This window comes from Halyomorpha halys, unplaced genomic scaffold (assembly GCF_000696795.3).
Source record: "Halyomorpha halys isolate HHAL.00 unplaced genomic scaffold, Hhal_1.1 Scaffold161.1, whole genome shotgun sequence".
NCBI classification, from domain to species: Eukaryota; Metazoa; Arthropoda; class Insecta; order Hemiptera; family Pentatomidae; genus Halyomorpha; species Halyomorpha halys.
This window is the reverse complement of record NW_027105190.1, coordinates 888,414-906,206: the sequence shown is the minus strand read 5'-3', so window position 1 is coordinate 906,206 and position 17,793 is coordinate 888,414. Positions and strand designations below refer to the sequence as shown.

Below are 17,793 nucleotides of genomic sequence, written 5' to 3'. Positions count from 1 at the left end.
CTTGAGGAGGATAAGGAATCCTTTTAATACGACTTTTCAACAAAGGCTTTTTAATTACCTCAGTAGGTTTTGTTTCTGGCTTTGGTATAACTGATGCTTTCCGTAGTTTAACAGTTGTAAACAGCGGTTGCTCTGGTTCCATTTGTTGCATCTTAAGTTTAGTAGGTTTAACTTCTGTTCTCTCTATTTTCTGAGGCACTAATTTAGATTTTTTAGGTTTTGTGACTGATGATTCTTTCTCGTCTTCTGGAACTAAAGATTTCTTTTTTATTTGTATTTCTGGAGTTACATCTGGGGTATCTTCTGGTAATTCCTCCTGTTTTACTATGTCTTCATCCTTCTTCTTTTCTACTAATGGCTTTTTCTTAATAGATTTCTTTTTCAATGGAATTTTTTCTGTTTCATCAGGTTTATCACTACTTGGGACAGTTCCTGTGAATTCCTGATCCTTCTCAGGTTTATCTTCTTCTGGCTTTTCCTTTGTTATTGGTTTGAGTTTTATTTCTTCCGTTTCTGGTTCAGGTTTGTCTGATGATGGTTTCCTGAATGATATTTCTTCATCGGGAACAGATGGTTTTCTCTTAGGTTTCCCCAAAACCAGCTTATTTTCAGGAGCTTCTTCATCAGGTTTAGTTGGTTTTTCTCTCACTTTCTTTGTAGGCTGTTTTTTAATTGGCTTTTCATCAGGCTTTTCTGTTTCTTGAGGTCTAATTGGTTCATCTTTTTCTTCTTCAGGGAAATCAGGAGTATCGATTGGTTTTAATTCAACTTCAGGATAATCTCGAACCTTTTTATCTTTGGTGTCTGTTTCATCTTCCTTTTTCTTGGTAACATCGGTTATATCAATATCTTCTTTTGGTCCCTTTGAAACTTTTCTCAGTTTTATATCATCTGTTGCAGTTTCTTCAACAGGAAGTTTTCCTTTTCCAAGAACTATCTTTTTTGGTTCTTCTTCTTCTTTTTCAGGCTTCTCTTTAGGGGCTGGTAGTTTAACAGTCTCTTCCTTCTCTTCAGGCACTATTTGTTTCTCTTCTTCCTCACCAGGTTCATATGCCTCTAATTCAGGTTCTGGTTTTTTAGGCATTTTCTTTTTTAGTGATTTCCTTTTTGGCAGCTTTTCGGCTTCTTTATAGTTTCGTGATAATATACCATTTTCTAAAATTGGTGGAACAAGTTCAGTAACATTCAAACACAATACTTTAGGAGGATATAAAATCCTTTTAATTCTACTTTTGAGTAGAATCTTTTGTACTTCTTTTGGTTTTTCTTCCCTTTTTTCAGGAACTTTTACCTTCTTCAATTTTATGGAAAATGGTTCCTCAGGCTTGACATCCTCTACTTTCATCTTTTTAGGTTCAACTTTTTTCACTTCAATTTTTTCCATTTTCTTCAGAGCTAGAGGTTTATTTTCTGGCTTTGTAGGTTTTTCTTCCGGCTTACTTTCTTCCAAAGTAGGTTCCTCTTTGGTAACTTCCTCATCACTTGTATCTCTAGTAGTTAATTTCTTTTTCTTTGGTTTCTTATCTTTATCTTTAAAAACTTTTGGTTCTAAAGTAGTTTCTTCATGCTTCAAATCAAAAGGAGGAGGCTTCTCAACAGTGATCTCTTTAGTTGTCTCTTCTGGTTTTGGTTTTTCTTTATCAAAAGGTTTTAACTTGATTTTTTCTGGCTCTTCTGAGGGGAGAACTCCTTGTTTTTTCTTTAAAGTTATTTCCTCTTCTGGTTCTGGAGAAGCTTTCTTCCCTTTACCAAGAATTATTTTCTTTTCTTCTGGTACTTCTTCCGGAACTGTGGGTTTTGTTTTTGGTTTTTTAATTTTCTTTACTTTTTCTTTGGTTTCCTCAGTTTCCTTTACCTCTGGCTTGGTAATTTCTTCAGTTTCTTCTGGGAAACCAGTATCAATAGGTTTACTTGGCTTAAGCTCAAAATCGATACTTGTTTCTTCAACAGGTTGAGGGAATGGCTCTTGTTTCAGCTTTTTAGTTTGAATCGGTTTTTCTTCAACTAATTCTTGTTTTTTCAATGGTAACTTCTTAAGAGAAACAGTTTCCTGTGGAACTTCTTCTTCTGGTATTTTTCCTTTCCCTTTTACTATAGAAGGCTTTTCCTTTTCTGATTCAGGTTTCAGTTCTTTTGGTAACTTTTCATACTTGTCTTTTTCCGGTTTTTCTTCTTGCTTTTCTTTTACAGTTTCATCCCAAGGTTTGTATTCTTCTGTTTCTGTTTTCTCAATTTCAGGAAGTTTTACTTTTTTAATTTTCTTTTTCTTCACTTTTAATGCTTCTTCGTAATTTCTTGATAAAATACCATTGTCCAAAACAGGGGGTGTAAGTTCTGTTACAGTTAAGTGCTGCAACGGAGGTGGATATTCATACTTTTTTATTCTACTTTTCAAACGTAATTTTGGAAATTGTTGAGTTTCTACTTCTTTCTTAGGTGTGATGGAAGCTTTTCTTAACTTAATCGTGGCAAACTGAGGAGTATCATCCTGTTTTTTCGAAATTTCCAATTTATTAGTCTTAATTTCCTTTCTCTCTATTTTAATAGGCTGCAATTTTACTTTTAATGGCTTTCCTGCATCAACCTTTTCAGTTTTTGGTGTTTCTTCTACTTTATCTTCTGCAGTTTTTTTCTTAGAAGGCTTCTTTTTAACAAGGACTTCTTTGGGTTTTTCTTCCGGCACTTCCATTATTTTTTCTGGAAGATCTTCCTCAGGCTTTTCTTCAACTGATTCTTTACTCACCTCGATGATCTCTTCCTTTTCCTTCTTTTTCCCAGGCTTTTTCTTTTTCATCGGAATTTCCTTAGGCACCTCTGTTGCTTCTTCAATGATTTCTTCCTTTGTCGTTGGATGTACTAACTCCTCTACAGTAATGTCTGCCTCAACTACCTGAGGCACTTCAGCAACTGGCAACTGGCCTGTAAAAAATTCAGTTTCATCAATAGTTTCTTTAATATTAGGGGGTTTTTCTGGCCTTTCTATGCCATCTTTTTCAGCTTCTACTTTATCTTTATCTGTTTTTTTCTTAGAAGGCTTCTTTTTAGCAATGACTTCTTTGGGTTTTTCTTGTGGCAATTCCATCATTATTTCCTGAAGTTCTTCGTCAGGCTTTTCTTTTTTTACCTCGATGATCTCTTTCTTTTTCACTGACTTTTTCTTTTTTATTACTACTTTCTCAGTGGCTGCAGTTCCTTCTATGATTTCTTCTTTTGTTGTTGCTTGTACCAACTCCTCTTCAGTCACATCTGCCTCAACTACCTGGTTTGGAATTACATCACCTATATTGGTTTCAGAAAGAAGTTTTAAAGGTTTTATAGTTTGTTCAAGAATATTATGTTGTGTGGTAGGTGTTTGTGAATCATCAAATTTATGAGTTTCTGATGTATCCATTTTTACTGATACAATATTTTTTTGTATATCATCCTGTATGGTAACATGTGCTTTATGAGATTGATACATTTTTTGATTTACTATATCTAATGTTTGACTCTCTTTTTCATGAATACTTACCTCAGTCATTACTGGTACATCTTTGGATTTTTCCAGACCTACTTTTATAAATGAAGTATCAGGTAGTGAATGGTCTGTAGAGCTGATGGAATCTGTAATGTTTATTTCTTCCTTTAATGCTACGGTATGGGGTTGAGTAAGCTGTGTCTGCATTGTTTCAACAGATTGTTTCTTGTTTATTAATGGGTATGTACCATCACTTACTTCCATTTCAGTGATATTAATCTCTTGAAGTGTAATTAACTCTAACTGTGCATGTTGTTTTGATGTGATTGGTTTTATTTGTGTTTTTTCTTCTATGTCTAATGGTGTCACTTCGACAACATCAATTGACCTTAAGGGGCTTTCAAAATCTTTATTTGCAATTATTTCTTGAGTATCCTGTTTTTTTCTAAAAATCTCGCTACTTTCAGATACTAAGGACTCTTGGATTAGTGGTATTTTATGCCCTGATAGGTCTATTGATGCTCTCTGTAGTTTATGTTGCATTGTTGTAAACTCACCAGTAACTTCTTGAGTCAAAACCTCTGCAACCTCCCCAGATTGAAAAACATTAAGAGCTTTATCTGTTTTTTGTTTTATTTCTTTGAATTGTGAAGTATTTTCTTCAAAAAAAAGACTTTCTTTTAAAGGAAGAATATGACCTTCCAGTTCAATATCTGCATGAGTTTGGTTTATTCTTTCAGGCAATTTTACTTCACCTAGACTCTCCTCTGAGGTAATCTGCTCAACAATAGTTGACATCTGATCCATTATTTCAAGCTTTCCCGTAGCACCGGTTGGTTGTTTCTGTTTAGGCAAGGTATTGGTCATATCTGTGAGATTAACTTCTTCAGTTTGCGGAACAAGAAGGCTATCTACACTAATATCAGGTTTGTGTTCTTTTGGAACAAATTTAGAAACAAATTCATCAGTCTGATGCAATGTTTCAAGTTCTGAGGTTGAAACCACTTCAAATGTGTCAACATTTGGAGATGCTTTACATTTATTAAATTTTTCATCAGCTAATTTACCAGTTGTATAACTTATATTAGTTTCTTCTACAAGTGGCACTTGGATATTAACTATACCATGTTCTGCTACTTGGTCTGTGGTTATTTCAATGTTTAAGGGTACTATATTATAGCTAGTTTCAGTAACATTTGTGCTTGCGGCTTCATAAGGTTTAATCGTTGTAGTAGCTGTTTGAACATCAGTTGTTTTAGGTATGTTCAGGATGTCTGTTGGAAAATGAATGTCTCTTTCTTCAGTTATTAAAGCAGTTGATTCTTCAAATTGTTTTTCAGCTAAGGCTTTCTTAACAGCTTTATCAGATAAATTATCAAAGATAGCCTCACTGATAGTCTCTTCAATAGAAATTGCTGAATGTGGTAATATTATTTTTGTTGCAGTTTTGTCAGTAATTGGCATAGTCTGAAGGTTAGTAGAAAATTCAAAATCACCTTGGGTTTGGGTAATAAGTTCAGTATTTATTAGGAATTCTTTTCTTGCTTTCTCCTGTTTTATTTTATTTTCTTGCAAATGTTGAACTGATTCACAAATTATGGCCTCATCTGTAGTTATAGAAGATTGAGTTGTTAGATGGAAATTTTGTACTTCTGATTTCTCAAATTTTGTTGATTTTGCATCACCAACATTTTCTTGTACCTGAGTTTCAGAAGTTGTAGCAATCTGGAGACCATCAATGATTCTTTTAGATTGTAACTCAGTTTTAGATTCATCTTTGGGAAGTAAAGAAGTAGTACTTTCTAAAACAAAAGTACTTTCAGAGGCTGGAATATTCATTTCAATTACATCAGGAATAGCTTTAACTATATCGTGAGGAAGTAATTTCAATTCCTCATAACTAGATTCCGGTAAATTACTAGATATAACAAGTCCCTCAGAAGATATTATATTTTTGGTAGCTTCTACAGCAGAAAAAATGTTTTTTTCTGATTCCGGTAAAATACCTTCTAAGGCAGTTGGAAATTCACACTGGAGTCCTAAATGGGACAAAATATGTTCTTCAGCTAGAGATGGTTTTCTCGTTGGTTCACTTTTAAGTTTGGCAGTTGACCATTCACTAACAGCTTCTTCCGTAATAGCTACATTCCTCAAAGGCATGTCTGTGGATGGTTTAATATTCATTGTAAGATCGTTTTTAGAATATTTGAAATCTTCAGGAATTTGTTCAGGAATCATCTGCTCTGAAACTGCTACTTCTAATGATGAAAACCTTGATTTAGCTGTAGCTTTTTCATCAGTTACTTTTTCCAACATTTCATAATGATCTTCTACAGACGTAGTATGAGTCAAAGGTGCTTTGAGAGGCTTATTAATAGAGATGGTTGACTCTGAGACATTAGTAAGCTTTTGTTTTACTAAAACATTTTCTTGTTCGACTGGAGTAATAGCATCCACTGTTATTGGCATCAAACTATCAATGACTGTGCTAGCTTTTTTACTCTGTGCCAAAGAAACCTCAAACTCGGTAATGCTTTGCTGAGAAGTAGCTTGTTCTTCATTCAAAACAAATTGATGACTTGTAATATTTACTGTCGGTTCCTCTAGATTAGTTTCATCTTCTAAATTTAAGTTTTTAATGCTTTCTTCTGCTACAATTTCTTCTTGCATTGGCAATGTTCTTTCAGTAAAAGATTCTGAAGCAGTTTTAGTCTTTGGAATATTAAAATCTTTTAAATTTTCTAAAGCCGTATCTACTAAAACCTCTCCAGTACAAGCAACTTCTCTTGTTTCAAACTTAGGAATTCCTTTTGAAGTAGAACAGACCTCTTTGGTATAAGTACATGGAGACTCTTCTGGATTTATCTCAGAAGAAATAATGCCTTCCACAGTGGATAACTGCTTGGTTGCTTTGGATATTGCTGGCATCTTAGACACAATATCTTTGGTACTTTCATGAAGTAAAGAAGTTTGACTTTCAGCCACGGACATGGCTTCAATAAACATACCAGCTTTGGATTCATCTTTTTTCAGCTGAATAAAATCTCCTAAAAGTGTTTCATCGTGTTGCTCTTCTGTTACAGCAACATTCAGCAGAGTAAAATTTGTTTCAGCTTGACTAGGTTTTCTTTCTTTTTCTATAGCTAGATTTTTCGTCCCTTCTTTAATAATAATCTCTTCAGTTAATGCAACATTTTTTCCAATAATATCTGTTGAAGCACTTTCTTTTCTTATTTCCAAATGTTCAGAAATTATTTGGGTTGTATCTTCTACATGAGTTTCCTCAGTTAAGGCTACTTCAATAGGTGCTATATCTGTTCTAGCCTTTTTTTCATTTGTTCTAATAGGTGTTAAGTTACTAACATTATCAAGTATGATAGGCATATGTGTTGAAAGTCCAATATTTCCAATAACATCTGGAAGAGCTTGTAGTTTTGTTTCAGATTGAGGTTTAATATCTTTTGTTTTGCCTATGATACTAGTCTCTTCTGTAATGGCTGCATGTCTTGGGATGGCACTAGGACTAGCATTGAATTCAGTTGGTATTGTACTAACAAACAAATCATTAGTATTTTCTGATGGTATTACCTCTTCAATAATTGGGACCTCATTGGAAGGTACAGTTTCACAAGCTGTTACGGGTTCTGTTTTGTGTTCTTCTAATTGACTAATGCTGTAATCTGATTTAGTGTTTTGAATTATGAGTGTATTTTGATGTGCTATAAGATCTATATTAGCACTTTTTTCATCAGCTTTGTATTCAGTATTTATCACTTGAGTCATTTCTTGTGTATGTGTTTCACCAATAGCTATTGGATAAGTGTGTGTGAAATTCAAAGTAGCACTGGCTTGGTTAGTTTTATTGAGTGTTTCTGAAAATATTACTGGATTTTCCTCTGATTGTGATTCTGTAACAATGAGACTTTCATTGATTGATAGCTTTGTGTCTACAATTCTAGTGTCAGGTTGTTGCAAGACCAATGAGCTGCTGCTGTCTAGTATTTCTGTATGATATACTTGTGTAGATTCAGCTTCAATTAGCTCTTGTATGGCTTTTCTGTCATGTACTTTCTCAACATGCAGTGGTTTCTCTGATTCATGGATTGTACACTGTTGTATGGATGGAATAGATTGTGTGTCAATTGTTACTTTGGCTTGTTTTGTATCAGGTTTACTTGTATCAGGTAACTTACCTTCAACTTCAACAGTTGAATTTTCTTGAACTTGTACAGAATCATGTGAAAAATGGTGTTGGTTTGCCTTAATTAAAATTCTTGGGCTCTGAGCCAAGTTTGTTAAATGTACATCACACAAAACTTCCTCACTGCTGTATGCAGTATTAGGAATAAAATCAACCGAGCCAGTAATTGCCTCGGTAGAAAATTCACACATACACTCACCCTCTTTATCTTGTGGTTGAATCTGAGTAACAATGAGGTTCCCTGAAGATTCTTCAACATGAAAACCAGCTGTTTTTGTCACTGGAGTTATTGCTTCAGGAAGAGCTGATTCAGTTTCTCCAACTTCATTTGTTGTCACTGTCAAGTGCTGTTGTATGGATGTGGATTGTTTAGCGGATAAAGGAATAGGTTGAAGGATTTCAAGGGGGCCTAAAAGAGAAGCAGTAATAACTTCTGATTTGGTTGCAACTTCTCTATCTTCAACATCTGGATGAGCTGATTCTTTGTGTGGAATGGAAGATTTAACATCCATTTCACTTTCATGAGTCATAACTTCAGTTGTCATTATTATATTTTTTGTACTTTGCACAACAGGCTGAACTTGTGATGTTTCTGGTTTCCAAGTATCCTTGAAATATTTTTCCTTTTCTTCATGGGTAACTTCCATAGTTTGAATACTTTCAAATGGTTGCTGAGATGGTTGAATAGAATAATTCTTTGGCTGACTGCTTTCAGCCATTTGTGATACACCTGAGGAAACTACAGCTTCAGTTAATTGAATGGCTTCTTGAGGAAGATATTCACGTTTTGCAACTAGTGATTGAGGAGATTCTTGTTGGTAATTTTCTTCTTGGTCAATGGATATATTTTCTTGAACTGTGATTCCTTCTTTAACTTCACTAACTACATGGGCAGTTTTTGTTTCTAAAATCAATTTATCTGTGAATTCTTTTTCTTTTTCCGTAGTTTGAGTTTCAATTTGAATAAGGGGCTGATAGGGTAAAGTTTCAGGATTAGCAAAAACTTTTTCTGTTTTTTCATCTTTTAGTGCACTTGTTTTATATTCAGGAATAACTTGGGACTGTTCTAATACTTCATGAGACACGAGACCTGTTTCTGCTGTTGCTTCAGTAACTTTTAGTGATTTAGTCATATGTTCTTCTTTCTGAACTGCAAAAACTTCTTCTACGCTTACGACTCTGTTTTCTTCAAAGTCAATTAATGGTTTTTTACTCACTAGTGAAAACTTATCACTAAAGAGCATTTCTCTTTCTTGACTAATCTCTTCAGAAACAATTAAACTTTGATGGGCGATGTGTTCAGTGTGAGCAGTTGCTGGAAGTGTTGACTCTTTTATTAAAGGCTCCAGTGATTCATTTGTTTCAACATCACTCTGCTGAATTGACTCTTGACTAATAACTGACTTTTCAGCAATTCGTTTTTTTGGTAAACTTTGTTCCTCAAAATCATATTCCTTATCTTCAACATGGACTTCTAGCACATTGACGCTTTCAGATTCCTCCATCTTAATTCCAGCTTGTTTTTTGTTTATTTCTACACTATCTTTCAACTCCACTTCTTGGTGCTGAGCTACTATTTCAGTTTGTACAATACTTTGATGTGAAGTCTGTTTTATACTTGCAGTAGCCATATCTGCAGTTTGAATCTGAAGATCAGATGGTGCTGTGTTGGCCACAACCTGATATGTCTCAGCAACTTCTTGACCTGATACATCTGGTGATGCAGTCAACAATTTAGGTTTTGTTGCAACAGTAAAAGAACCCTCTTTTTCTTGAGTTTCCACTTCAGTAACTGTTAAGCCTTTTTCCTCTTCAAATAACATTCCTGCCTGTTTGAGAGGATGCTTAAATTCTCCAATAAATTCTGTTTCTTGTTCACCAACAACTACTTCTTTTTTAACTATTCCTTCCATAGGAATGTGGTCACATACAGCTTGAACTACAGGCAATTTAGGTTGTTCGAAGTCTTCAAGCCCAACTTCAGTAATAACTACACTTTGTTCTGCTATCTCTCCTCCTGATACATTTGGCTGAGCAGAATGAGCTTCTGGAGCTTCTTCAACAATATATGGAGTTTCACCTTCCCCTGTTGCCACTTCAGTTATAGTTACGGACTGTCCTTCTTCAAAGTTAATTTTTGCACTCTTTTTCACAAAATTGGAAAATGTTTTAAACATTTCTTCACATTCTTGAACAAATGGCTTATGCTGAATAAATGTTTCAAATGGAACATGAGCTTGAGATGCTGTTGTTATTTTTTCAGTGTGGGTAACAATATCACCTGTAGATGATTCAGTAAATGTTTGAATAATTTCAACAACCTGCTGAGATACAACTTCAGGGACAGCTTGTTTTTGTTCAGGAATCATTAAAGCCATTAATGGAGCTTCCTTACTTTGTGGAATAATTTCTGAAATTGTTTGTACCTTCTTCCCTTCCACTATAGAAGGCTCAGCTTTTTTTGTCACTGGTTTAAATTTTCCTGTGAACTCTTCTTCTTGTTCTTGTGAGTGATGTTCACTAACAATAATACTGTGGACAGCTTCATGACTTTCTTCAGCTATTTGCAGTTCAGGAATAACATTTTTATATTCACCAACATTGGTTAGAGTTAAAACATCAGACTGTCCTGCAACATCCTGAGCTGGTGTTAATTTAGCAACAGCTATGCGGTTTCCAGGCATTTCTTCTGGTTTAAACATTTCTTCTTTGTCTCCCATAATAACTTCTGATATAGTTACAGTAGGACTTGCTTCAAAACCAATATGCGCTGTCCGTTTATCCGCTTTTTCCTCCTTTACTGTCAATCCAACAGATTCTTGAATTAGAACCTTTGATTGGCTAATAGTCTCAAAAGCTAAATGTTCGGATACTGCAACAGAACAAAGAGGTTTTTCGGGTTTATAATCTCCAGTATTAAGACCAACTACAAGTTCTGTTTTTTCAGCTACTTCACGACTGTCAATATTAGGTACTGCTTTTTTAGCACTAGGCATGGTCTCAGGTACAAGTTCTTGTTCCTTATAATTAGACATGGGAGAACAAATTTGTAGACTTGTGTTTTCATTGATAACAGTATCAGCAATTTTTGTTTCTGGCTTCAGATCCTTTGTGAAAATTCCTTCTTTTTCTTGTACCACAGATTCAGTCAACTGAATACTTTCAAAGGGTGTTTGGTGTAACAAACCTTGAGCTGGAGATGCCTTAAACTCTTCCAATGGTCCAATACCAATTTCAGTGGAAACCTCTGTCACTTCATAACCTTCTGTGCCCGGAACCGAAAAACCAGCCTTTGCAGTTTTTGGTTGTGGTTTTCCAGGAAAGTATTCCTCTTTTGTGGAAGCTATAGCTTCTTCAACATTGATACCATGTATCTCTTGCAAAGATCTTTCAGCAAACTGCTTCGGTGTCTTGGGCTGGTCAAGAAAAACTGACTCTTTTTCTCTAATAATGGTTTCTTCAGTCATGAAAACTTCATGAGGAAGCTGATCTCTCTGAGCCTTGAGAGCAATCGGTTTTTTAATATCAATAAACTCTGCTGAACTCTCAGTTAATACTTCACTCTTTACTGCAATGCTATGCCCTGAAACACCAAGTTCAGCATGAGCTTCTCCAGCACGCATAGTTTCAGTGAGAGCTTTTTCTTTGTCTGAAGTTACAATTTGAGTGACAGATACACCAGTTTCTTCAACAAAATCAACTGTAGCTTTTTTACCATCAGGTATAAGAGGCTTGATAAATGTACCTTCTTTTTCTGCAAATGAAGCTTCTATGGACTCAATGCTTTCAAAGGGCAAATGTTTTCTAGTCGCATACACCTCGTTTTTATCTAAAGGCAAGAACTCTTTTATTGAACTTCCAATAAATACTTCAGATTTAGTAGCGATTTCAGAGCCAGTGATGTCAGCTTTGGCAGAAACGCCTTGAGGTTTGATCTCATCATAAGTATTGATTCGGTCTTCAGCATTGACTTCTGATACAATAATACCACTAATTGCACCCTCGAAATTTTGTTCGGCACTTTTTTGGTCAGGTCTAATAAATTTGTCAACAGTACCTTCTAACTCTCCTGTTGTTAAAATACTGGTTTGTAAACTGTGGTAGGGAATCTGGGAACTCTTAGCCAAAATTGGAAGAACTGTTTCAGAAGTAATGTCACCAGCAGTATCTGAGGTTATAACTTCTGTTTGCTGAGGTATTTCAAGGGGTATAAGATCAGGAACTGCAATTTTTTCTTGAGGCTTACTAGTCTGATATTGTTCTTCTTTGTCTTCGGAAGTAACTTCAGTAACAATGATTCCTTTGCTTTCAACTATATGTAAGTCAGCTGTCAATTCAGAAGGATGTGCTGGAACATTGAAAATTCCTTCTTTTTCTCTCACTACAGCTTGCTCCAACAATAAACTCTCTAAAGCTGACTGCTCTACATTTGCCTTTGCATCAACTGCAGCAAATGCAGGTAAATTACCCAGTGAAATATCAGGAAAGATTTGTGATTTTTCTGCTATCTCTTGTCCAGCTATGTCTGGAAATGCAGTCACTTCCTTTGGTTTGGGCTGAATTGGTAAAACATCCTCTTTCAAATCCGATGTAACTATTGATACATTTAAACTGTGCACTTCTTCAAAACCTGTTTCCACATTTTGTTTATTAAGAGACAGTTTTGTTTTAAAATCTTGTTCTTTCTCTGCAACTGATACTTCTGATGTTATGATACCTTCAAAAGGTACCTGTTCTGGAATGGCTGATGCTTTCTGTGGAAGTTTCTCTGTGATCACATCTCCAGTTGTATTAGCAGATACGATAATTGTCTTTTCTGCTATTTCATGAGCAGTTATATTCGTCTCAGCTTTATATTCTTTCGGCAATGTGTCAGGAACAAATGTTTTAATTTGATCATCTGCAACAATTTGTGTTACTGAAACTACTTGTGAATCTTCAAACGTCCATCCTGCTTTCTTGTCTTCTGGTTTCACCATGTCTTCCATTTGTCCTTCTGTTTCAATAACATTTGTTTCTGCTAAAGTTAGAGTTTGGTAAGGAAGGTGCTGAGCTGTAGCCTGAGCAGTTGATGGTGCTAAATCTCCTAAATCTTTGACACTGCTTTGGACAGTGACTTCAGAGCTTATGGCTACAGGGTGGCTACCTAGGTCAGCTGATGCGACTTTTGTTTCTAGGCTTGCAACTGACATTGGCCCCTCTTTGTCCTCAGCTGTAACAATGCTGACAGAAATGCTTTCTCCTTCAACAAAAGCAGGTGCAGCAGTTTTTTTGTCAGGAGAAATGAAAGGTTGATATAAATCTTCACATTCTCCCGGCAACATTTCTTTCAAAATAATACTTTCAAATCCTGTTTGTTGAACATGAGCCAAAGAGACCTCTGGGGTAAATGAAGACAATTCTCCTACTCCTACACTGGTAGATATTTCAGATTTAACAGCAACCATATGAGATTTCAAATCAGAACTGGCAAACATTTCTTTTGGTTTTATTGTTTCTTCTAAAGGTTTCTCTGTATCCATAACTTTAATTTCTGTAACCTTAATATAATCACCTTTTTCAAATAACATTTCTGCTGATTTTTCATCTGGTTTAGTTGGTACAAGAAACGTACTTTCAGTTTCTGCAGGCAACTGTTCAGTAAAAACAGCACACTGCATTGGTGTATGATCAAGAACTGCTTGTTCCTTAGTTGGTGATATTCGCTTCCAGTCACCAGTTTGTTGACCAATAAATACTTCTTCTTTTTGAGCTACTTCCTGACTTATGATATCCATTATTGCTTTTCTCTCTTCAGGCTGTTTCTCAGGACTGTAAATCGTATCTTTTTCTTCTGTTACTACTTCAGTCACTGAAATTCCTTCTTCTGGGATCACTGAAACTTGAACAGTTTTAGCTTTGGACTGAGGTTTTTCAGAAAAAGAAGATTCTGTTTCAGATACATTTGTTTCTGTAATAACCACTTCTTGCAATGGCATACTTTCTATTTTAGCTTTACTAGTTGTTATATCTGGTTTTTGAACCTCTCCAACATGTATATCCACAATTGTTTCTTCTTGAATTGCTATTTTGTGACCTGAAAAACAAGATGTTAATGCTTTCTTAGTTGATTTTTCTTTTGGAATTATCTCTAACTCCTTATCATGACTGATTACTTGTTCAACTAAAATACCTGAAACTTCCTCATATATATCTACATTTGCGTATTTCTGTTCTGGATTGATTGCCTTTTGTAATATAGATTCAGTTTCTAGTTCTTGCAAGGAAAGTACTTCAATACTCTCTAAAGTGCTGTGTTCAGTTTTCGCGTTTCTAACTTTCGGCTTTTCTTCATAAAAGGGTGCAGTTGACATTTCAGTAACAGTTTCTGAATGAACTGCTGTTTTTTTAGGAAGTATATAACTTTGTGCCACAGATCCTTCAGGTATTTTACTCTTTTTATAATCTTCAACTTCATTTTCTGCAACAACCTCGGTAACTGTAATACCTTGATGTTCTGTAACTATAACATCAGCAGATGTTTTTTCAACTTTTAATTTCTCTTGCCTTGATTGATAATCTTCTCCACAAACAACCATTTCAATTACAGTTTCTTGGTGTGGTGTATGTGTCAATGAAGCTTTTATGCCTTTAGAAGAACCTTTTTTCAATTCTTCGGTATTTCCTTCAGAAACAGCTTCATGCACAATAAGAGATTGTAGAGGGTGAGTAGGAACTGTTTTACCTTTGTGCATTTCTGGGAGATTAAAGATTTCTGTGATCCCCTCTTTTTCAGCAATCTCAGTTTCAAAAGTAACAACACCTCTTGGATGAAGTTTTTCACTTTCAATGGAACTAATATTGTAAGTCTGAGGTAATTCTTTAGGCTTGAATGGGATGTCACTATCATGAAGATGAACAGTTGAAATTTCTTTGGCTTCAGCTGTTTCAATAGAGGTTGCTGCTGTATCAGTTTTATACTTAAAAGAATCAGAAAATTCTGATGGGACTTGATGAGTAGTTGTTTCAGTAACACTGAATGTTTCTTGAGGACGAAGTGCAGCATCAGCATAAGAAGTACTTGGAGTTTTCTTAGGTTCGAAAACAGCTTCACATTCTTGTACAAATGTTTCTGAAACATTAGATATTTCTAATCCAGAAATGTTAGGGTATGCAATTTTTTTATTTGGAACTTCTTCAGAGCTAAATTTTACTTCTGATTCTATTGGCATTGTCTCTGATGTCAATATTGATTCTTTATTCGTGAAATCAACCTCAGCAGTTTTCTTTTCACAGATTAATATTTTAAGAATACGGCCAGATTCAATAGGTTGGATCATGCTAACAGAGATACCCTCTTTTGAAGTCATTCCTTCAGTTGCTGAGGAAAGATCTGGTTTTTTATGAAGTATGAGTTCATCCTCTTTTTCATGTACACGCTCTTCATATATTTGCAATGAATCTTCTGGATTGAAACCAAGACCAGCCTTTTTGCCAATAGGTAAACGCCCTGGTATATATTCTCCCTCTTTTTCAGGTAAAGTCATTATTTCAGTTGTCGCTGTAACATTCTGAACATAAGTAGGATTTGCAGTTTCTGTTGGTACTATTAATTCTGGCAAATATTTATCAGGTTTGGTTTCAGCAAAAACTTCAGATATTAAAAGAGATTCTTTAGATGATATATCAATTTTTGGTTTTACTGGTAATGGTTTAGCTAAATCTGTCAACAGATCTTCAGAAAGGGCTTGGTGGACTTCAGTAACATTTAAACTCTCTTGAGGAATAAAGTTCTTTCCAGCATTAACTGTTGAAGGTAATTTAGAAGGAACAATATTTCCTTCTTTCAGTGAATAACTGGTCTCAGTCACAGACATGGCCTCATGAGCAGATAATGATATTTGAGCTGTATTAGTTTTGTTTTGAATTAGTTCAGTCTTTCCAACTGAGTCTTGAGCATTAGTCTCAGTAATCACTACACCTTCTTTAACAAGATATTCAGGTTTTATTTCTTGTGTTTTAGGTTTGAATTGGCCGGTGAATTCCCTAATTGTTCCATGGACACCAGCTTCACTAACGGAATATGGCTCTCTAATGTCGAAGGTGGGTTGAGCCTTAGCAGACATTATGCTAGGTAAGTACCTTTCTTCTTCCTTTTCTTCACTTTGTACTACTTGACTAGCAAGAACATTATGTGGAATAAGAGACATACTGGCATGTTCTGAAAAGTTAGACGTATCGCCCAATAAAGCTGAACTTGTCTCAGGAACAGTCTCACTCACTATTTTTGGAGTACTTACAGGTAAATTTCTTACAGGTTTGTCAGAAGATAATTCCAATTCTTCAATTTTTTCATCTTCTATAGTTACTTCATCAATATCAGGCCTCCTGGCTTTTATTGTTTTCTTGATTTTCTTTAATCCTTTATCTATTATCTCCTCAATCTCTTCCTCATCTTCAGACATCTTTTTCATTATTTTCCTTTGTCTCATAACACCACCCTCTTTTTTCTCTATGATTATTAATTCTTCTTCTTCTAATTTTTCCTCTTTCATTTTTTCCTCAGGCTGAGTAATAATGGCTTGAGTATCAGAGGTTGAACCTTGTTCATCTTCAGAAACTTCAGTAATGGTTACTTCTTCCTTTTCTTCAGTATCTTTCTCAGTTTCTTTTATTTTCTTCTTCTTCATTTCTTCAAGAATCTCTGTGAACCAATCCAAAGAAATCAATATTGGAATAAAGTTAGGAAATACATGCTAAACATCCACAATGGTTATTGTTTGTGTTATTTTTTTATGGATTGTATTTAAAGTATGGGCCGTGCTGTAGCAGTTTAGCTGATGTTTAATGCATTCTACTAAATGATTTTCATGGCTATAATGAGAAATCATCAAACTAAAGAAAAATGATGCTTCTTTATTTTTACTACTTCATTATAAAAAATAGATAATAACAATCACATTCATGATAATATCTTTTAATTATTTTATGTGTGATTACATTATTAAATAAGTTGAATTTATCGCATTATAGCTATGAAGTACAGACATTATTGAGCTTTGTGCAAATGTATAGCATGTTGGAGTTTGCAGAACACATGAAAATGTAGCAAATGTTGGCAATGTTGGGACTTAGTTGTTTAAGTGCGTTGCTTCCAATAAGCGATACATACCAAAGAAGCATAGAATTACTTTGTTGTACGCTCCACACTACCTATTTTATTCATGCGGTAAAAGCCAACGTTGGGTAAGAAACTAAAAGAAAATGTATTAATTTAAATAGATACATTATTTCATGAAAAAGAGAGAGGTACAGAAGTTGAGAGAAAAAAGAAATAAAGATAGTATACCACTCACCAGCCCTGTAACTAACTGCAAGGAAAAGCTGATCTAGAAGTTGACATTATTTGCAATGCTGATGAAATTCTGATAACACTCATTAATTTATTTGAGAAGCTGCTGCTATAAAATGATCAGAGCTAAAGCATTAAAATAAGCTTAATGATATTTAAGCCATTCAAAGGGTATAGCAGTTTAATGCCTGGTTCATGCGCATGCAATTATCTTTTGTTAGATTACATTTATCAAAATATACACCATCATGCTTAAATGAAAAAATAATAAATGACAGCTTAGTTATAATAAAGATAATTATTACATCTATGATAAGACATTCAAAATTAAATCTAATGTAGAAATGATAAATTTTAAAATTAAACTTAATTTAAAATAAATTAAATCACAATTATTATTAATAAAGTATTTACAGTAGCAAGTGTACATTTGTAAGTTAAGATGAAAGTTGTTCTAATTGTCAATTAATGATGAAAATGTGTGCATGTAGTTTTTCTTTGAGAAGTTCATGGTTCATTAAATAAGCTTTAAGGTAAAGTTTAACATTTAAGATTGGGTCAAATATGGCGATATTTTTAAGCTAGTATTTTTTATTTAAAATGTTTGAAACAAACTAAGTTCTCTTTTTCAAAATATATTTTATAGGTAACTCTTGCTGTGAAGTATCCCCTTTTTCAATAATAACAAACTGTCAATAAAATTTTGTGATACAATATTGCTATTGCTAATATATTTACAAGGGACGTGATGGCTGTGTGGGTTAGGGAGCTCGGTTTGGAACGTTGTGGGTTCGATTCTCATCT

General features: G+C 34.6%; 1 protein-coding gene across 1 annotated transcript in view; it reads right to left on the bottom strand.

Moving 5' to 3' along the window:
- Positions 1-17,793, bottom strand: part of LOC106678791 (titin) — a gene marked incomplete in the record, with an annotated part of 234,754 nt that overhangs the window by 48,179 nt on the left and 168,782 nt on the right. The window contains 1 exon segment of the mRNA XM_067049221.1: positions 1-16,341. Coding sequence (XP_066905322.1) covers positions 1-16,341 — 16,341 coding nt within the window.